Source organism: Pocillopora verrucosa, chromosome 11, assembly GCF_036669915.1.
Source record: "Pocillopora verrucosa isolate sample1 chromosome 11, ASM3666991v2, whole genome shotgun sequence".
In the NCBI taxonomy this organism is placed as follows: Eukaryota; Metazoa; Cnidaria; class Anthozoa; order Scleractinia; family Pocilloporidae; genus Pocillopora; species Pocillopora verrucosa.
The window spans coordinates 21163514-21185774 of NC_089322.1; the positions used below are offsets into that span (position 1 = coordinate 21163514).

The window sequence follows — 22261 nt, forward strand, 5'->3', positions numbered from 1 at the left end:
TAACTCTTCTAGAATGAAGAGGATAATTTTCAATGATGGCTACTGAACAAGATGGAGATATTGATAGTTTAGTGTCTAGAATATGTCCAGGTGTTGATTTTTTTGAACGCAGGAATTTTAAGGATAAACTTGTGGAATATCTAACTCATGTGTCAGTACCAGCTGGCTGGGAAACTAATGGATATAGACTGTCCAAGAAACACCCCACATACAAATACCACAAAAGGCTGCTGGAAAATTTCATTGATAAGCAGAAATTAGAAGATGAAAAGCAGAAATTAGCAGGCTCAACAGTAACAAAAACAACACCAGAAGTGTTTTTTGAACAACTCAAACAGTTTGTCAAGGTAGAAGAACAGAATGACAGTTTTTCTGAGTTTTGTGACTCAAGAAGGTCAGCCCTGATAGACTTGTTTGAAGAAAATTTAAAGCCTCATGGTGTTGTGATACGGAAATGTACATACAATGCAGGCCATTGTAAGCTGTCTGTGCTGATAAAGGTACCTCGCAAGGCTCAAGATGGCCATTCAGAATTGATTGAGCATGCCATTGATGTTAAAAACGAATCTCTAAGAGGATATGATCTTAAAGTTGGGGACATTGTTGAAGTAACACAATGCCGGAGAAAGGAAGGAGTTGCAATGGAACCAGAACTGATAAAGTAAGTATAGTTCATATCAGTTATAAATTTCAATCTTACCATGATATCTTGTAACAACTTGTTAGAGACTGATCTCTGCACCTATAACAATACTACATTACTCTAATTACATTTCATCCTAAAAGTATATGAAATGTTACTGTGCAATAATCACTGTGAAATGAGCAGCACCATAAGGGATATCTTATTTTCTGGAAAAATTGATTCATGGTGTACAGGATACAAAATAAACTTCATTACTAGATAACTAAATTTCTTCTTTTTGAGAAAAAATGACCTCTGGTTTCCATTGGATTATTGGAAAGATCACTTCGAGAAGCGTCATCAGTTTATCCAGGGAAAGAAGGACAGTAGACTGTGACACTAACCATGTTTTAGCTTTCTTCTCTTCGAGATAAAAAATCAGCAATTGCATTTGGGTGTAAATGAACAAGGAGTCTTCTATGTTAGTGTAGCATTATTACCCACTGGCTCACTAATTTATCCTATATTTTACTTAGCATATGGATTGGAATACGAATTGCCAGAAACTTTCTTCTTTACTCTCCAAATGAGAACTAGATGGTTTTGACTTGCAAAATCATCCTGCTTTTTATCAAGCACGGCTTTCAGATGCCATGTCTTAAAAGTGATGTGGAAAATGGTATGTGTTAATTCATTTCAAGTAGGGCCAGGATTTGGAGAACAAGGCTGTATATCTCCATGAAGATTTCCAAGAACTGCCCTCCTGCTGCATCTTAGAGAATCCCCCCCCCCATGCATTCCCACTTTTCAAAAAATCTCTTTCCTGTCTTTTTGCCAGGTGTTACCATCGTGATCATGTTGAGATTGAGTCATTTTTAAACCTTTTGATTGCAAGTGAAGGCTCAACTGCTGCAGTGACTGAACTTGTGAGGTACATCTTTTGCCAGTTGCTTGGCAAAACTTTATTTATTGAATTGTGCTCTTATACTTTTAATATGAGCAAAATATTGTAGCTTTATTGCCAACTTTCCTTAGAACTTTGGTTTTTAAGCAGAAGTGATTAAAAAATAACTTCAACCTACAATATCCATACATTATTCATTTCATGCATTATTCATATTACTGACAACTTATAAACTAACTGCATTCTCATGTAATACAAATGCAAAGTTGTAACATGAGTGCAAATTTATGTCTGTCTTACCTTTCTAATGCAATGTTTTGTCATGTACATCATTGATAAGTAAAAAAATGATTTCTCATGTAAATTTTTGTAAAGACTACAAATTGCACTTGCCGGTTTGGGTGCTGAAAGTAAATTTATTGTCTTTGAAAAATTTACTTGCACTCAATTATTAAGACCAAATTGCACTCATTTAGGCAACGAGAATTCTCAAATTAACAATCAGATCTTGGGAGATAGAGAGTTATTAATTAAAGCAAGCATCACAAGTTCTTAATTAATTTGTTGAGGGACTTTATACCAATTTTGTGACATGACTTACTGATTTTGTGCCATGCCATTTTTAGATGTACTGCATTATGGGAATATATCCTGGAACTTCCCAAAGCACTGTATACAACACCAATGACTATGCAAATTTTATCCATTGTTGACAAGATTTGCTCCAGTGCCCAGAGAAATATGTCACACACAGTCACTAATCTTGTGAAAAAGTTTCAGGGGAGTGCTTTCTTCAAATCAGTCTTTCCAGATTTTGTCAATGAGACGATTGAAGATGGGAGGTAAGTATAAACATAATTGAAAATTGTACTTCTTTTTATTCTTTTATCCCTTTCACTCCAGGAGTGAACAAGCATGAACTTCTCCTCACAATTTCCATAAACCATCAAGAAGACAGGTGATGATAAGTAAAAAAATGGTCAACTAGAGGGATGACAGCCATTTGATTGATCACCAAATTCTTGGAACTAAAATTATAAGTGATGAATGGCAAAGATTGTAGAGAATCACTATTTAGATCTCGGGAGTTTTAAATAGGGTGATTATTAATTGTTGCTAATCTATTAGCCTCTGGTATTTTTTGCTTTTTTTTTTTTTGAAATCTTTTGGTGGTTGTTGCTGCAGACATTTTGTTATATATATGCTACCATATTGTTCATGCCAGGTTATGCTTATCATGAGTTTTCAGCCTTTTCTGGCAAAGAGCTGGTGGTGAGGTTAGAAAGGGAAGGTAGTTGAGTTGGGTTGCTCCCTTTTTTTTTCTTGATCTTTGTTAAAAAATGTGATTTAATTTCACTTAATTTAACTGACCGTGAATTAATTCAAATATTACATGTTTCCTTTACAATCAGTTGTCAATTGTCAAATTTCAGCTTGGTTCAGCGGATTCTGGAACATGTTGTCACTGCTATTCCAGCTGCTGGCCCACATGTTTTACCACTGGCTAAAGTGCTTATGGATAAGTTAGTAGACAACTCCAGTGACTTAGAGACAGCCAAAAAGAATGGACGAGCAGCTATAGTTTTCCTAACTAAGCTGTCATCCATCATTGCCTTAGAGGTGCCTCAAGGCCGTGAAGAAGTTCAGGCTTTGCGATGGAAAGATCTTCCCTTGATACCAGTTGGGAAAGAGATTCATGAACCTAGTAAGAGTTTTAAAATTGAATTTATTTTTATAATTATTATTGGGGCCATCTGTTGATGATGAACCCCTCCTATTCAGTGTATTACAATGTGTTATAATAATTATTAACTGCTTAATCTAAGCTATTGAAATCAGATGTCAATCATAGAATCAGAGTTTTGATTAAGAAATATATCAGCAAGTGAATATTCTCTAAGTCTGAGTACTTAGAAAATAGCTCAGGGGTAGAATTTTACATAGTGACAGAATAGAAGAAACTGTTTAATTGACTTTCAACTCTATAATTGTGCATCGCACAGCTGTGTGTGTAGCTCTGAACAAAGAGTTAGAACATAGCGACAAGTGAGACCTAGTTGTGATAAAGATCGAAGAGGATATAATTGGCATGGTGTAATAGAGTTTGTGAACAACTGTAAAATGGAGTATTAGAGGAATTCAGTGTAGAATTAACCCTTTCACTCCCAAGATCTCATTAGTAATTCACCTTACTGTCTGCCACAAAATTCATGTCATGTTAGTAAGAGAATCTGGTATTGGATCGCCTGATAATTCCCTAATTTATGTTTTTCTTTATTCTCATCACTTGCATACTTGATATAGTCAGATACTGTGAGGAAAAACTCCATCTTGGTCACTCATGGGAGTTAAAATTATTTTTGAAAGCTGGCAATGGCTTTGTTGATGGTGTTGTGTTACAAATACTCATGCAGTCTTTATATTTAGGATTGAAGACAGATGACTTGCCAGTGATAAGAGAGAAAGAACCATACAAATCAGAGGAGGAATACTTAAATACATACTTCAGACTTCTCAGAGAGGAATGTTTCTATAAGTTACGCAAAGGAATCCATGATTTTGTTACAAATGGATTCAAATGCAGTTCAAAAGATATGACAATGTACAGGTATAAAACAAATTGCTGTTTTACTCTCACGTGGGATGATATTTAGGCTGGTTTGGCACTTTCTGATATCATCAGGAGTATGTGAACAGGTTGTGAATACTGATACCTTAAATTCTGCTGAACAACATCTGATTTATCTTATCCGTCTATAAGAAACAAGTATCACTGACAATAACATTGTCATAAATGCTTCCCTAGGATAATTTATGGATAATGTTATCATACATGTAGTAGTCTCTTAGACTACATTACATGTACTGATGAATGCACAAAACTTTTGTGCTTGTCATTATTGTTTTCAATAATGTGTTTAATCAATTTGATATTCTCAGAGTTTTCCTGAGAGGAGCTTCCCTTGATCATGAAAATTCTCCAACTATGATGTTACTTTCACTGAAATACAAGAAATCAGAGTCATTTGAAAAAAGTGATGAACAGCTTGAGTAAGTACATGTATCAAAGAGTTCAGTAATTAACTTGTTGCTCTTTTGATATGTAACTAAACCAGCTTTGAGTAGTTTATTTATTAAGTCCATCCTGGTACAAATATCCTTTGATTTCAGGATTGCATATTGAAGGCCCAAAGCTTAACTTAACTGTTTAATGTACTCAACCACTGACCACACTTAACTTCCTCTTGGAAATAATAGCAGTTAATTGGAGTTAAGTTGCCATGGGGACCAAAACAGTTGCAGCATGGAGCACTGTATCAAGTTTAATATAATTGGTTTATTTTTGGATCACTTGTTTTTGAGAAGATTCATCTTTTAGCTTGACATCATTATAACTTAGTACATTATTTTACTGTATCTTTGCCAGCCAAGATTTCCTCATGTATGGAGATCTCCTGTGTATTTCCTTGGATAGCTCTTTTCAAAAACCGATCTGGGGTTTGGTGGAAGGTCATATTTCTAACCAGAGGTAATTAAATTACTTTAATTAACTTTAAGTCTGAATTCTTAATGATGAATCAAAAATACACAAATGTTAAGATTCTTCCAATCCCATCAAATTTTGTTGAGATTAAGAGAATGTTAACATTAAAAATTAAACATCTATAAATTAGGAATTAACTGGGAAAAAACTTCTTGGACAGTATATACATGGATGAGGCCTCTGATGTATCCAAATATTAAAATATTAATGCAGATTTTGCATTTCTGCTGAACATTGTGCTTAATATAATCATGCAATGTTGTTATTCTTCCAATTTTCATCTGGGTTACTGCCATACACTAATGATTCTGATTATAATTTATGTAACTCAACTTTCAAATTGCCATGCCTTAACTTAAATTTAGGGAGAACCTCTCTAAGATATGGTAGCCCTTTTGCCTGGAATCGAATACCAATCAGTCTAAAAAAGGCTCCCTCCGTAAGTTATTTCGAGTATGCTCAAGAAATAAGTATCAAATTCAAATGGTCAACATATCATTTCAAAGGGAAGCTTCTTAACAATCTTGAATAAAAACCAATATTTCGTTTATTATGATAAATATTTATTCACACATAATTTTAATAGGATAATGCTGTATGTAGTACATGAAGGTCCACATCAGGTGACTACTTGTACTTTCAATTTTTAACCTGCTGTAAGTAAAGTTAATTGATTTATATTGTTGTTTGAAATGCAGCATTGTAAAGATTACTCTTTGTGACAAAGCAAATGACCTTTCAGAAGCAGAGTTTATTACACAGATGCAGGAGGTTACAAACAAAAGTAAGTTTGTAGGCTGTTCTAACCAATCGTTCATTAAACTTTGTCAAGGGAATAAAACATTTAGTTTATTACTTTTAAAAATAAAGGCCTGTTTTTTCAAATACAACAGCTTTCATAGTTACTTATTGAAATGTTGTGTGGCATTGTATTGATTTAATTTGGTTCATTTGAGAAATTTAGAATTTAGAATTTGGAACATGGATTTTGAGTGCAAATTGCTTTTAAGTTCTGATGGGTCTGAGTAGAAATCATAATAGCAAGAAACCTGATGCTATCATGAGAGGCTGTATGTGTATTTCACAGTTTTTAATTTATTATTGGAATAATGAAACTTGCAAACTTGAGGTTGGGAATCCTTGGATAGATTCAGACTCATTGGGACAATTGAGAGCGCATTGCTAAATGAGCTGAAGCAGGGGATGAGTAGGCCAGGTCAAATGGTTAATGTTTCATTCAAGCCTTCTATTGATCTTCAGATGATGGAGCATACATGGCACAGAGCCAAACATTCTATCAGGCATATGCTTCAGCCATGGAAGTACTGCAACGGAAAGGTTATAGACAATGATGTTGATTTAAACGAGATAAAGGAAATTATACATTTGGATTTTAGAATAAAGATCCTCTCTCTATTTGATGACATTTTATTAAATGATTCTCATTATATTCCCTTCAATAAAACCATGCATCCATAACAGAGTTAGTAAAAAGTCACATTTAAACAGTCAGCTACATTCTCTCAGATTGCTTGATAGCCCAGCTCACTGGTAAGAGTACTGAACTGGTTTTTGCAAGGCATTTATAGGTTGGAATTCTGTTCAAGCATGAATTTTTTAGCTTTATTGTTCAATGGCTACGTAAATGCACATGTATATTTTTATGTAATTGATTTTTCTGCAACAGAAGAACCATTTTTGATTTCCAGAGAAATAGCTATTAGGTTATCAAATGGCTCGCACTTTTTTTTCTTTCCTAAAAGTTTCCTTACTAGTCTTATTAAAGCTTCCTTACTAGTCTTCCTATCATCAACCCTAGATCTTAATTGGATTAAAATGGACAATGCAGCAATGTTTTGCACCCATTGTTTACTTTCTTTAAAGTTCCTAGCATACTCTTTACAACAAATTCAAATTTAAGAATTAGCTGTCGTATAAGTGACATACTGTTAAGGAACAAGCATTTGATAGTCAGATAGTAGCATTAGTAAAGATGAAATATACGAACTAGTTTTTCCATTTTTTCTTTAGAGCATGTTCCATTTAAAGAATTCTTGGTTGACACAAAACCAAACTTTGAGCCAGCTGAATACTTAGCTGACATAAAAAGTCGCCCAGATTGGGAGATAATCTTTCATAAGGAGTCTCTGAGAGGTCAGGAAAAGCAGCCTTCTTCCTCGCCTCTGGAAGATCTCGAGAGAATGCGGATGAACAGCAACTTCAATTCCAAACTAGATCCAACACAGCTTGCAGCAGTGGAACTGGCACTAAAAAACAAGCTCGTGCTTATTCAGGTAATGCCTTAACTTGTATCCGTCCAATATCCACATTGAATTATTTGGTCATGTAAAAAATCCTTGCTATTCCTTTCTTCCACAGGGTCCTCCAGGAACTGGAAAGTCGTTCGTGGGTGAGGCCATAGTGCGCCTTCTTTTGTCCATGCAGGTGCCACAAAGCCATGGACCTATTCTGGTAAAATAACCCTCTCTCCAGCAGTCTTTATGTCATAAGTGCGTGGTTAAGTAGTTGCAGTCTGCATAACAAACTTGCTAGGGAATAGGAGCCCTGCCCCTGCAGACTCACTGATCAGAGTTTTTGAGGATTCAAATTGAAGTGGAATTTCGCCAAAAGTGTCCTTAACTCTTTAACTCCCAGAAGTGATTAACATGTTACTTCTCCCAATAATATTCATTCATTATCCAGGTAAAGAGAATACTCAAACTTACCAGGTAGAAGTTGTTATCTTGATCTAACGGCAAATTCTTGTTACTAATCTACAGGAAAAACTGTAGCATCTATAGGGGGAATTTACAATCAGAATTAAGTAGTGAAGGGGTTAACGAGGTCAGCTCAAATTTATTTTATCGTGGTTACCTTCACGCTTCAAAGAATCTACAATAATAATAACAATCCATGATTTATTCCTAAGTGCTCAGGAACAGGGACAGCTTTGTGGTGCTTTTATATAACCACTCACCTCTTTCTACTAAGGATAATCTAAGAAAATGTCGAGTACACTTGAACAGAGCCTTGACTCCATTTACTCTATTTTTGTGTGGCTTCACATTGTTTCCTTTTTTTGATGTTTTTATCATTAGTGCTGTCTTATTCTTGATATCCTGGTTCACAGGTTGTGACCTATAAGAATCACGCCTTGAACAATTTCTTGGAAGCTCTCGCCAAAAATTCATCCCCGGATGAGAAGATTGTTCGTGTTGGAAACTTGCCTGAAGATGCTGACGAGAAATTGAAGAGACTCTTGCTAAGAGAGGTTTGTCTGTAAATCAACAACGTCAAATGATTCTGTGACAGTGTTCGTAAAAGATATTTTGAAGATTTTCTACTAAGTAAGAAAGCAAACGAGGTGGTTTATCGCAATACACTAAACACTGCATGAACCAATAAGAATCTTAATCAAGTACACGTGATCAGCTACAAGCGCGTGGAAATGAAATTGATTCGAGCTGTGTCAGGTTAGTTTTGCGGCATCTGATTGGTTGTACACATCTTGGTGGAGCGTTCACATACTGAAGTATTCCCGTGTATCTAGAGTACGCTTTCGGATAAAATTACAATTACGCACCAACCAAAGTCCATACACGGGGAAGCAGCAAAGGTTCGGAATATTCAGAAAAAAACAACGGTATAACGGTACGCCGCTGCAATGGTTTATTTACGTTTTTAATTTTTTATTTGTTTGTTTATTTAGGTTGGGCGAAAGTGGCCTCAGGGATTGTATGAACGGAAAAGAAGCCTGACTGGAAAACTTTGGGCTCTGCAGCCTCGAATTAGAAGTGCCTGCGAGAAGTTGACATTTTCCAGTAATTTCAATGCAGGGATGTTCTTGGAAGTATGTAACTACCTGACATTATCTGGGTGATATTAATATACTTTTTAGTTTGAAAATAGAGTTACGGCATCATACTATCCTGGTTCAGAATTTAGAGTGCTTGACTTTAAAACCTGGGGTGAAATCCAAATGGCTAGTAGCATAGAGTCTAAGACATGTGTTATTAAAAACCCGGCCTGAGCCTAGGGCTATATATATATATATATATTTATTTTTTTTGAGATATTTCGACAAATCGTGTAATTTTCAAAATGATACCACCATCATCAAGTCAACGAATAGATTGCATGTTGAGTGTCGTACTTCTGTTTAGGGATAGAACACTGAGGACCTCAAAATGTGGTAAGAACAAAAAAAACAAAACAAAAAAAGGCACACCAGGCGTAGTGTGTCACTTATGTTCTCGCCGCATTTTGATGTCTAATATGATCTATTATGATCAGGGAGGACGGCAACATGGGATCTATTTGTTTAAGTGTAGCCAAGAAGGAACATGTTGTTAAAGGCGACGTCCGATATGCGTCTGTTCTGCAATAGATCATCGGTGAGAACCAATCAAAAGGCTTGTATAGTCCAGCTTATCATCAAATCTGATGTACATTTGATTCCATTGTTTTTACAAGGAAGCGTCGGTCGACCAGATTAGGTCCCTTCTTCGGGACAACAAACGTGAGCCAGTTGATGAAGAAGAAGTGGAAATTTTTCTGAAGAAGGTGACCGAAAGAAATGATCGAAGTGGCCTTAGGAGCAATGCTCGATTTTTAGGTACTCAACCCTAAATTTAATTCTTAGCCAACAAAATGAATTTGCCTTTTTAACTCTCCCACATAAAAACCATGACTTGATTATTCTAGGCTTTACCACGCCGGATTAATTAACACAAAACATTATTCCTACGATGACGCCTAACTTCTACAGTTAACCGCACAGATTCTCCACTGGAAACGGACTTCTTTGAAAACACATGTCGAAGTGGTTAATTTTTTAATTAATTTAATTTTTTTCTACCACTCACTCAAACCCCAGCGGCCAACTGAGGGTGTGGTTGCACCTTATTAGCGAGACCGCCACCATAGATCTGTTCGTCATAATTTGTTTAAAAGGTTTTTCTTTTCATCCAGAACTTGTGAAAAATGCACTTCAGGAGTGGTTGCCTGCCCAAGAAGAGTTCGATAAGTTTGTTAGTGAAGAACAGGAGCCTAAACCAAAGAGCAAGTAAGTGAATATGATAGCCACAAGCTCCGGGCCGGATTACGGCCGTTCGCAGCAAGTTTTCTCTTTTCTTGGAATTTCCTTGCTACATGGGATTGACAGAATCATATATATCTGTTGCGTTTACGATTACTTGCAGTAAAAAAAACCTTACGTCGGACAAATCATCACAAGTATGCCTACTGAGATCTTTAAACCTTAGTTTTTATCTGCATTCCTCACATGGAAAGTAAATTGGATGTCCGAATGCTCAGGCTGTCGGCCGTTGTCTGATGTAAGCACGCTCGAGACACATTACGGTGCAGTAGGTCAACACTTGTTGGCTTTGAAGAATTGTTCCACTAAAAACACAGATGCATTTTTCATTTTTCCTACGACTCTAGTGTAGCAGCTGCTCTTGCGAAGCAAAAAAGGAAAGAAGATCCAGAACAGGAGAATCCAAGCGACGCTAGAGATCCTTCAGTGGAGGCGGAGGAGCGTCTTCGTGTTTTGGATAAAGACATCTGCGATGAAGAAGACGTAACAATCGCCCAAGATGTTGCCAATGAAGTTCAGCTGAAGGAAAGGGGAGATTCATGTTGTGGAACAAGGGAGCGCAAGCTAGTTTGTGTCGATGAAACAGGTAAATTGCCTCTGTTATGTTTTAAAACCCAGATATTGAGAGGATGTTGCGATACCTCTGTAATTCTGTTTCCAAAGTTTTTAGTAGCAGTGTCGTAGTAAGCAATACATTTGCTATCGGAGAGAGAGGCATATTCTTCCTACAGAATGATAAAGACAAATAAACAAACAGATAAAAACATAGCTCCACTTGACGTTTAAGAATTTTCAGATGTTGAAAGTCCTTGTTCGTTGTATCAACGGAACGTCGCGACCAAGTCAAATGTGGATAATGCAAATTAACAGGATTATTATATTGTTGTTACATACGTGAAAACACATCAAATTAATGAGGAAATAGATAGTGCGATCCAACCTTTGAATACGAAGCTGTGATCAAACTGCGGCCTCGTATTTAAGACAAGAAGCATTTAATAACTATACAGGTAAAAGAGCAATTTACCCTTTTTTTTTGTAATTAGAGGTGATACCTTATATAAATCTCTTGGATGACGTCAAAGTGTGGGATCTTGGGAAAGAGAAAAGAGTCCAGCTTGTGTATGTTTTGCAAAGCAAATTCTACAAGAAAGCCTGTTCTGAGTTCCATGAAGTGAGCAGCTTGTACACAGAGGTAAAAAGATGAGTGATTTTTTTTGTTCTGAGCTCCATGAAGTGAGCAGCTAGTACACAGAGGTAAAAAGATGAGTTATTTTTTGTCGAGGTGGGAGGGGGGAGGGTGTTGACGGATTTTGGTTGTGTCACGAGAAAACCTACATAACCTCTCATGGGGCTCTTTAATATTCTTAAGATCCCCTGCCATTTGCAGTCAATTAGCAGTAAATTTTCCACAGGTGGCGACGACTCATCCCCACTACGTTTCCTCAAAATCCCCCGCCCCCCTCTCTCCCCCCCCCCCTTGTTTGAACTTCTGTTATGTTAACGTTCAAATGGTTCATGGTAGTTGATGATAGTCGATGATAATTTCAACTTTTATTGACTATCATGTTAACGTTCAAATGGTTCATGATGGTTAATGATAGTTGACAAAAGCACGCAATGAGATCGCGAAGTTGTAAACAAATATGGGGCACGCTGAGGTCAGCAATTTCGGTGGCATTTGAAATATTTGGTCAGTTGCGAGATGAAGATACAGAAGCCTACCAGGAGAAAATGAGAATGAACTTTGAGACGAAATTTTGGCGGCTTCTTTAGTCATCTTACCATTTTTCATTTCAATTTGCACCCGTTTTCGGCGAAACTGTTGACCGAAAGACTATCATTCACTATCATGTCCTTGTTCAAACGACAAAAACCATCACCAGTTATCACTTCGAATTTAAACATATTCAAACTACATGATAGTTGATGATAGTCACTGATACTGCATGATAATTCTTCTTCAAACTTGAGTGATAGTTGAAGCTATCGTCAACTATCATGACCGTTTCAGCGGGTCTTTACATACAGGCGCATGGTAGCTAACAAAGATTTTTCTTGTTATCTAACAGATACATCATCAACTCAAAGAGCTGAAAAATCAACATGACATTGAAGTGATGAAAAAATGTCACGTTATTGGAATGACAGTGACTGGAGCGACTATGAGGGCAAATCTGTTGGGTGAGGACTATTATTACAGCTGTTTATCTTAGCTCGATTAAAATCCATGAATTTGGATGGGCTTTCTTTTGTGAAAAAAACCTCGTGGATCTGATCGTCGCTTTATAATCGCTCGCAGGTGGTTGGTTTCTATGTTTTGTTTTCCTTTTTGCTGTCATTGGTTCTTTAACAGAGGTCAACAGCAAATAAATAAAGTTGATTGGATCTCTCACCGAAAGCAACATTTTGGCCATAAACTCGCGCGTCCTTGAAATAGACTTCTTTGTTACTTCATTCCTCCTTTACTTACTCCCTCCCCACCTTCCTGTCGCTTGCTTTTCTTTCATTCATTCATTTATTTATTAATTTTTACTTCGCTTGTTTATTATTTCTTTCTTTTTTTCCGAATTGTTTACTTACTTTCTTTCTTTTCTTTTTTCCCTGCCCTCTCGTAGCCGTCGCTATGGCTCGTCATGCTAAACTCTCTCCAAGCGCCTCTTGCATGACGAGACCGTACGCTAAGGTTGCACGGGCACTAACAGAATATTACAGAGGCGCGCTCTATCTAACATCTTATCACTTACAATTTTATACACAGCTGACATTAAACCGTCTGTCATGATAGTGGAGGAAGCTGCCGAAATCCTCGAAGCACAGCTTGTAGCTGTCATTCCGCCCTCTGTACAACACCTCATTATGATCGGTGATCATGAACAATTAAAGCCAGTGGTGCATTTCAACCGACTCAAAAAACATCATCTTGATCTCTCCCTTTTCGAGAGGCTTATCAACTGCAAGCTGCCATACATACAGCTTGGATTTCAATGCAGAATGAGAGATGAGATTGTCGATCTGCTCCGGGAGCTCAAGATTTATGAAAATCTACAGACACAAGATAAGGTAATGATCTGATTTGACCACTCCTGGCTTAGAAGATTTTACGGTAAAATATTCTATGGAATTATGTACTATTGTCATCAATACTTTCGTTTACCCCCTCAACGCCCTCATACGATCAAAGCAAAAACTCTCCTTCCATCACTGATACTTTACCCTGCAATCAGGTGATGAGAAAAAACAAAGTTATCACAATTATGCTATTAACAATGAAATATGAAACAGGAGGGTTAAAGAGATTAAGAGAGAGAGCTTCTTCCGTGATGCACGCGTGATATATTGTTCGCGCGAGTCAGTCACTCACGTGGTCTCGTCGGTCGCGGGATCGAGTACTTGCTGTGCAGGCTAGCGTTCAACCCCTCGAAAGTCGCGAAATATATAAATTTAAAATACTATTCTTATGTTTCTTTGTTTTTAGCTTGTAAAAAGCTACCTTCCGCCACCCTGTGTCTCATCTAGCATGTATTTCTGGACTCATACATCCCACGAAGATGAATCGAAAAATTCCCACAGCAAGACAAATGTTACAGAGGCTAAAAAAATTACAGAAGTTGCAAAAATATTTTGTGAGAAGGGGGGAGTCCCACCATCAAAGATTACAGTTCTTTGTTCATATCGAGGACAGGTCAGTCAAAATTTTAAATTTTGTGTATTAATGGTTTTTTTATCTATCAACTTTTCCACCAAGTTCCCATCAACCTGAGGTGGGTGCGCAGGGTAAGAGACGTCTCTGTTTTGGAGGGAAAAGCAAACTCAATTGATCCACAGGGTTATGAAAATGTCCTCTAATTCCTTCAACGTTAAACAAAAACAATTTCCTCAAGGATGAACTGTTCTGAAAAAGAGGAACTATTTAATTTTGACTTTTCTGCTTCTGTAAGATACACAGTCGCCTGTCTAAGGGAACAAATTTTCTATTGAAAACGCCGATATTCTACTTATTGATTACTTTATTGATGTGCTGTGTCTGGTAACGAATTAGCCCCACAGCCCACACCAAAAACCGTTGACTGATTCGTTTCTATTCACGCTTCAGGTTGCCGAAATAGTGAAGCGTTTCAAAGAGGCAGATGATTTTGCCCTACTTTCAGATATCAAGGTTACAACAATCGATAGTTTCCAGGTGAGTAAAGTGGACATGTCTGCCGAAAACTTAGTGATATTTTAAAGTGATGGAAACAAATGATTATGTTAATTGATCTATATATTATTTACTAATTTATTTGTCATTTCATGTTTTAACACAATATTATCTGAAGCCGATGTTTTCACATCTTACATGCAACGGTAAATGCCAGTTCAAGCATGATTGACCTTAATTTTACCCGATACTGCTTCAATATCTGTGTTCTTACAATAGACTAACAGACTACCCTACCACCCGAAAGAGTGGTTGACCTACACACTGACTTAGTGACTAACTGACTGACTGACTGGGTAAATGACTGGCTGACCAGCCGATAGACTGAATGACCTACACACTGATTGACTGACTGACTGACCGACTGACTGGCTGACTGACTGACCGACTGACTGGCTGACTAACTGAGTAAATGACTGACTGACTAGCCGACAGACTGAATGACTTACACACTGACTGACTGACTCACCGACTGATTAACGAAAGAAACTTGAAAGACAGATTGCATCGGGGTAACCTGCGATTGACAGACATCGTTTCCGGTAGAAATAGCAATCCCCAGAGTTGCTTCCTGTCATGCAACTGGAATGAGTTCCAAACTTGATGAGCGACCAGACTCTTAAAACTTAACCTCAAGACAAATAATTTCACGCGATTTGGAGTGAGTTGAATAACTGTTCATGTTTTCTTTTACTGACCAGGGGCAAGAGAATGATATAATTCTCATATCTCTGGTCCGAAGTAATAAGGAAGGGAACATAGGCTACTTATCATCAATGAATCGCTTATGTGTCGCAATTTCACGAGCACGCTGTGGTCTCTACTTATTTGGGAATGAAACACACCTGGCAAACGCTTCTAGTAAAGGTTGGAAGGTAGGCGTTTCCCGCTGCCGTGTGCGATATAGGTCTAGTAAACATGGTAAAATAGTCATTGCATTTTTTTAATAAACAAAACCGCCAGGCAATCTTCTAAGCGTTATACTTTTAAACTTTGGAGTTAAAGTGGATATTCAGTTTACGGGTGACGAGTTGTTTCGTTTTGATTCCGTAGTAAATCTGCCTGGAGACTGTTGAAACAAAATGAAAAAAAAAAAAGAAACAAAACAAAGAAATAAAAATTAGTTTAAGCTCACTGTCACATCAAAATGTGAGAGGGTGTTTTTAAGTTATTACTATTAATTGAGTATTACTGCAGGTAATTCTGCGAAATTTTGAGCGAGTTAATTATTATTAGCAACGTTTATATTGGAAGTACTTTGTGGAACAGACAGATTTGCAAAAAGTCATAAGTTGTCTCTTTGAGGGGGTTCTTTACCTTCTTCAGGTTATTCGTAATTTTATGCTGAAGAAGAAACTTCTTGGTAGAGTATTCCCGTTTCGCCCAAGTGAAGATTTCGTAAGTAGGACAATTTTCTTATTCTACGACAAGCGTGTGGCTTTGGTTGCACCCTTCTTTTCCTTTTTGATGATATCAATTTTTCAATAAAACTCGCGTGAAAAGTAGTTTACTGTTATTGGTCATGTTAGTAAAAGAGAAAATTATTTCTTGGACCTAGACATGGTAATGTCCCCATTTAAATTGCGTATTTTTCCTATAGGAATTGACCTTGTTTTTCCTTGATCTCTTCTTCGCTGTTTTCCCTGAGAAGCTTCTACATTTAGATTAATGTTCACTGTCAATGCCATGATGGCCCTAAAATCACTACTATTTATTTGTACTTGACTGAACTAGAGAGGGGATGAGTATCACGGAAGCCCTCCAAAGAGAGATGAAAACAGAGGTAAGAAGGGAACCACTGCTTTTATATTCACGATATTTTTTTCACTGTTATTCAGAATTGGTCAATGCCTAGCAGGCAGGCGTATATCGAGTTGTAGATACGGGAAGTGTGGAAAGCGCGAGAAGAGTGGAACAGTTGCTCAGGCGCAGCCAAGCAATTCTAGCTTCTTGAGTGCTCTCCAAACTTTCCAAATACGTCCAGCCCTCGATATACGCACAGCTATAAAACATGAGCCTATATACGATATACGCACAGCTATAAAACATGAGCCTATATACGATATACGCACAGCTATAAAACATGAGCCTATTCTTTTATAATGGCGGATACAGTGGTCTCGTTTGAGCGAGATTGGGTCATCTTGTTTATCTCAAACTGTAAATGAGACTTCGCTTCTTTGAACAAGTTGTCCTAACCTAGACGAGAACTTTTCAGCGAAATGCAACTGCTCATTTCATGTTTGGTTCGCTGCATAGAGATATAGACCTACGTGGCTTAGTAGGAACTAGACCCTGTGAGCAGGGTAACTTGGATACCTGGATGGTACTGGATCCTTGGAATCAAGTGTAGTGATACTACGGGTGTCGGACTAGTATACTGAAATAGTGCGCTCAAGTCTGGCCAAGGGCATACACCTATTTCAAAAGATAGGCATGCTATGCATGCAAGAGTTACTTTTTTGTAGGGATTACTTGAAACATTGTGAGTGATGTCTACATTCTTACAAAAGGAGAGAAGAATATTAATGTGGGAAAGAACGAAAATGTTGAATTACCTCACTCACAGGTATTTTGTGGTAGATTATGTGTGTTTTGCAAATAAATGTAACCAAAAATAAACTGTATTGGTGTCACGGATACCTGTTAGTACAAAATGCAGACAGCAGACTGCAGACCGGATACAAAATATAGACTGCAGACTGCAGAGTGGGTACAAAATGCAGACTAAGAATCTGAAGAGCTTTTACGTCTGATATATAATAACATGTCATCTTACAGCTTACCGAGCGTCACGCAATCGCTTTTCTGCGATCAGCCTTCACGATTATTTGCACTATTGTGGAATATTCCTGGCCCATTTCTTGATGAAAATCGATCGCAATATTATTTCAAGCCTTCAATATAGTCTTCTTACTTTGCGCGCGAGTTGGTTGGTGTGATGTCTGTACAGATTTTACCAACGTAATGAAAGTAGATGACGTGAATAACAGTGATGGTAAAGCAAGCTTAAAACGGCAGAAATCGCTAGTAAAAATACAACGGATATACAGGGTATGAGTAAGTTTTATTGATTTTACGAGAAAAATGTTTATATTTCGAAATATGTATCGTTGTAAATCGACCATACTTTGTTCCCTATACTATTCCTTAAAACGTGCAGTTCCTCTCGTAACTTAACACTGAGTCACACAACGCGTGACGCGTTCATGAATTAATCGTTGGCTTTTTCTCGAGACGTGAGCTTGGGCCGCCTGTGACAAGACAATGCGTAAACAATATTTGACATAATAACATTATACACAAATAAACACAGGGTTTTGGATCACGTATTTATTCAAAAAGAATATCCATACAACTACAATGAAAACAAACATAAGATTCACCTTTCTGATCGTGCAATTAATACCATTCGTACTAAAGTTCACACGGCAACCAGGTGGACAATCAGACATAGTTTGATGCTACACTGGTTTGCAGATTTAATGAATGTAACCGAAGAAGTTACAATTCATAGACCCAACGTTTCGACACTCCTGTCTAGTGCCTTCATCAGGGGTGATCTAAACGCTGCAACAAGAAGTCCTTTTATATGATCACTAATTAGCGGCCTTTTTTCTGACGAGGTGTAAATAGGCGTCAGGAAGCAGACCGCCTTGCCATCAAGTGAATCCAACATGTCGTCTTTCTTCACAAGCAGTTTGCATCCATTATAGTTATGTTCTTCAGTCTCACGGTAGTAGTGTTGTTCAATAGATTGCATAGAGTATAAGCAGTTTGGTTTCAGATTTCAGATTTAGCTTTTTACAACAAGTGAACGTTTTTCAACTAAGACATTGGCATACGTAGCATACAAGGCATTCAAGGCTTTCATGGCTTCCAAGCGTTGGCGACTCAATCCGTTCCAAAATTACCGCTCATTAACTTCTTTCAGTGTGGATTAGCCGCGATTAATACGACTTGTACATGCGTCTGTAAGTATTTTGCGCGTTTGCGCCATAGTGCAACAGGAGATCGCAATCCAAATACGTTTAAATACAAAAAACTCACCAAAGAGTTTTATAAGCAAAATCTCGTGATTCGTCATGTGACCCGGCCCTGTCTGTGCATGACAACGTCAATCATCATCAAGATAACACGCGTGATCAGCATGTGAACACCTCATTGGATCACAATTAGTTGTCATGGTGTTGAGGGATAACACGCTTGATCAGCATGTGAACACCTCATTGGATCACATTTAGTTGTCATGGTGTTGAGGGCCCAATGACCTCTGGGTACTATTGCGCAATTTTTCCATTTTGTGGCGGAGGAAAAAAAAAAAAAAAAAAAAGAGACGACAGAAAAAAAAGGCATTTTATGACTGGGCTACCACAGGTATCCCAGTAACTAGAAATGATACGCGCGCGCTGTTACAAAAATTTGCCTTGATTTTGATAAGGCAGTCATCCCAGCACCTCTGCATTTGTTTGCATTTTGTTTTTTTTTTTCTGTGTTTTCTCTTTTTTTAAATTAATTTAATTGTCCAACGACCAAACTTTTACTCATGAATTGTAACAAAGTGATAAGATCTTAGTGGATAAAAGTGAGACACAACCTCGGGTTCTGAATGATATCTTCGCTTTTGGACGTCATCTTTTTTGTTTTTCATTCTGCAGGCGGCAACACAATTATTTACGCTCAAAACGTTATTGTTGGAGGAGACGGCTCCGTAAATACAATGAATGTTGGTGGAGGTTGGTGGTAAACCTTCAACTCCCAGAGCTGATTCATTTTTAACTTCTACATAGAATGACATTTTATTGTACAGCAAACAGGTGTTAAGAGTAAAACCTATCTTTTTGGAAAATCTGTATCCAACTGTGTACAGTTTAAGAACAACTCGTCTTCAGTAATTTAACCCTTTAACTCCCATGAGTGACCAACACAGAATTTCTCCTTACAATATCAATACAATTTCAAGCAGACAACTGATGAAAATAAAGTATTATATTAATATTAATATATATTAATTAGGGGATTATAAGTTGATCCAATACCAAATTCTCCAAACTAACATCACAAGAATTATATGGCAGACAGTAAGGAGAATTACTAATGAGATCTTGGGAGTTAAAAGGTGAGGACTTATATCGATGAAGTTTAAATGGAGCAAAACAGCCGCCATTGCGAACAACTATCAGATATTCATTCTTTGCTTTTATGTGACGTCACAATTTTTCCATTTTTACTAGGGAATTCCCCTTCGGGGACAACAAACCCACGGCGTTTAGAAATGCCACTTCCAACCTCCGGAAAAACCCCAGTTCATGATCCAAAGTCGCCCTTACCTTCACCGGGGTTTCCACCACCGCGTATGGAAAGAAGTGACATGGGTGCCAATTCAAATGGTGTGCCGCTACAAGGAAATGAAAAGGATGGGTTGGTAGTCGTTGATTCCAGGCCAAATGAGATAACAGGGGTGGAGTCTGATAAAGACGCAAGACTGCCCGTCCAAGAGGCACCTGCTGCGGAGGATGCTCTCCTAAGTGAGATGGAAAATATGAAAGAAAGACCACAACAAGAATCACGTTTTCCTAAAAAAAGCACAGGCCATCCTCCTGTTGCTAGCGATGAATCCTTGTCGTCTGATAAGGATGTTAGGAGACCTATGCAAGAAACGCCAGAGGCGCAAAAATCTCCTGAATCGGTCGAGTTTGAAAACATGAAGGAAAGGCCGGTACAAGAATCAAAGAACGTCACCTCTGATTCGTCAGGTAAAGAGGCGAGAAGACCTACACAAGAGTCACTGGAGAAATTATCTCCTGGTTTAAGTAAAGAGGAAAGCATGGAAGAAAAGCCGATCCAAGAGTTAGCAGACGAGAAACGTTCGGAGGAAACAGCTGTGCAGGAAAGCGAAGAAACTCCAAAGAAGGAGGACGAGTCAAGGGATCACCCTGTGAGGCATGTTTACCAAGAAGGTGACTTGACAGAACTCATGAAGGAAAACCAATCTGGTGAGGAAACAGAAGACCAGAGCCCTGAACATCAAGTGAAAGAAGGCGAAGATGTTAGACCTCTCAAAGATGACGAGTGCACTGACGAAAAACCGCTCAAAGCAAGCACCAGACGTGAGACAGAAAGCAAAGGTAGCCCAGAGGAAGCCTTACCGACTCAAGAGACTATGGCCGCGGGGAAAGGGCCTTTTGAAGAGAATGGGCCAGAGGTTGGCGTAAAAGAGCATCCCACGGACTAAAGAGAGAACTAGTTACGGAGCTACCTTGGATAATGATTGAAAGGAACGGTTTTAGGAACAAAAGCTAGCCTACAGTGCATCCATAGAAGATATCAAGTTGCATTCAACTTCAATTTGGCCCTAGCATTCTTAGTATATAATACGAGTTAAACTTTTAATTTTTGGTATTGTATGAATGAAGCAATTTCTACGGAGTTTTTCTCCTAGTGAGTTCTAATTGGAATCTCAATTGCAGTTTGCTCTTGTAAACTACTGTTTTTCACTGATTGGGACATAGTGAACGAGCCATAATAGATATTGTTTCTCTGTAAACCACGTTAGAGGACTACATCTTGTCATTTTATAGATTGTGCTGTTTCTTATGCAGACACCAAAACTTCCATTACGTTTTCTGAAATAAGAACGGTAAGGTTATTTAGAACGGGTACATTCGTATTTTTCTTAAAAAGGTGATAGTTCGATGGTCCTATGAAGGCTCACGTAATTAATCCTTTACACTGAGTGATATTCGTGAAATTGTCGAAGAATTGTCCGATATCATTTTTAGTGTAAATAAATCGAATACACGTCGTTTACACATAGTTAGAGTGAAGCTTATTGTCTGCATATTTTTATTTTATAGCATAACAGTCATTTAACTTTAAGTTAAATATTTTTTAGTGCTATGAATACAGCCAACAATTTTAATTAAGTTATATTAAAATATGTACCGACCGCGTATTAACCTTCACTCTTGATCAGCGGTTTTGTTGCTGTTACAGGAAATAAAATCTTGAACTTGACGAACGAACTGAAGAAACTCAGGCAACTCGGCACAGATTATTTCCGGTTCCCAGTCTCCTTCGTTGAGAAAAATCAAAGAGGACGCATCGAGAATGCTAAAGAATCGATGCGTCCTCTTTGATTCTTTCACTTATATATACTCAGCTCTGCTACCACAGCATTGAGCACTTTATGCCAAGGTAGACTCTACCCCCACATTTGTACATATGTATATATATATACATATATTTTTTTTTTCCAGAGGGCACGGTAACGAATCCTGCAATCTGATTGGTTCTTTACCCGATCAGTATTTTCCTATCTCTTCCCACGGGCAACGGTAACGCTATCGTGAGTCGCCGAGTATATCCCTACTTTCATTACCATTTTTCATAAATATATCTCGTTTTTCCAGCTGGGCAGTATTTTCAAACAAAGACATCGGTCACTACATCAAGCCGATAAATGACTTGTAAATCCTCTCTCTTTTTTCAATCTCAAATCACTTTGGTTGAGAGAAAAATATTGGTTTTAGAATGAATTTTTATAAACAATAGTGTCGTTACGTTGGTTGACAAGAGGCCTAAAAACCGTGTGCAATCAATTTTAACTGTTAACAAAAAGTACCTAGGAAGTTAAAATGTGAGGTATATGGTTACAGTTGAACTAATCGATTGAACTTTCATTCATTTAATATCTGAATTTTTTCAAACAATTTGTTCGTAGTGAAAGGGCAAGCGAAGTTTTAATTTCAGTTCCACATTAAATATACGCTCTAGGTGAGTCTTTCCAAGTCCGTTCAATTTCAGTTGGACATTTGTGCCATAAATTGCACAACAGAAACTGAAGGAATTTAGTGGGAAAAGGCCGCATTAAATCCCCTTGTGTCGCG

General features: G+C 37.7%; 1 protein-coding gene across 1 annotated transcript; it reads left to right on the plus strand.

The window, feature by feature from the left end:
* Positions 1–21: 21 nt before the first annotated feature.
* LOC131771034 (NFX1-type zinc finger-containing protein 1-like) lies at positions 22–21402 on the plus strand. The gene is made up of 26 exons (XM_059086788.2): positions 22–661; positions 1464–1556; positions 2156–2371; positions 2963–3234; positions 3957–4137; positions 4470–4580; positions 4957–5058; positions 5772–5857; positions 6334–6411; positions 7105–7367; positions 7453–7545; positions 8204–8344; positions 8783–8923; positions 9547–9688; positions 10045–10138; positions 10519–10757; positions 11218–11366; positions 12244–12355; positions 12933–13234; positions 13650–13856; positions 14268–14354; positions 15074–15247; positions 15699–15770; positions 16107–16155; positions 19031–19108; positions 19607–21402. Exons 1-26 carry the CDS (start codon positions 33–35, stop codon positions 20605–20607), a joined length of 5112 nt encoding a protein of 1703 aa, XP_058942771.2. The 5' UTR covers positions 22–32; the 3' UTR covers positions 20608–21402.
* The last annotated feature ends 859 nt before the right edge of the window (positions 21403–22261 follow it).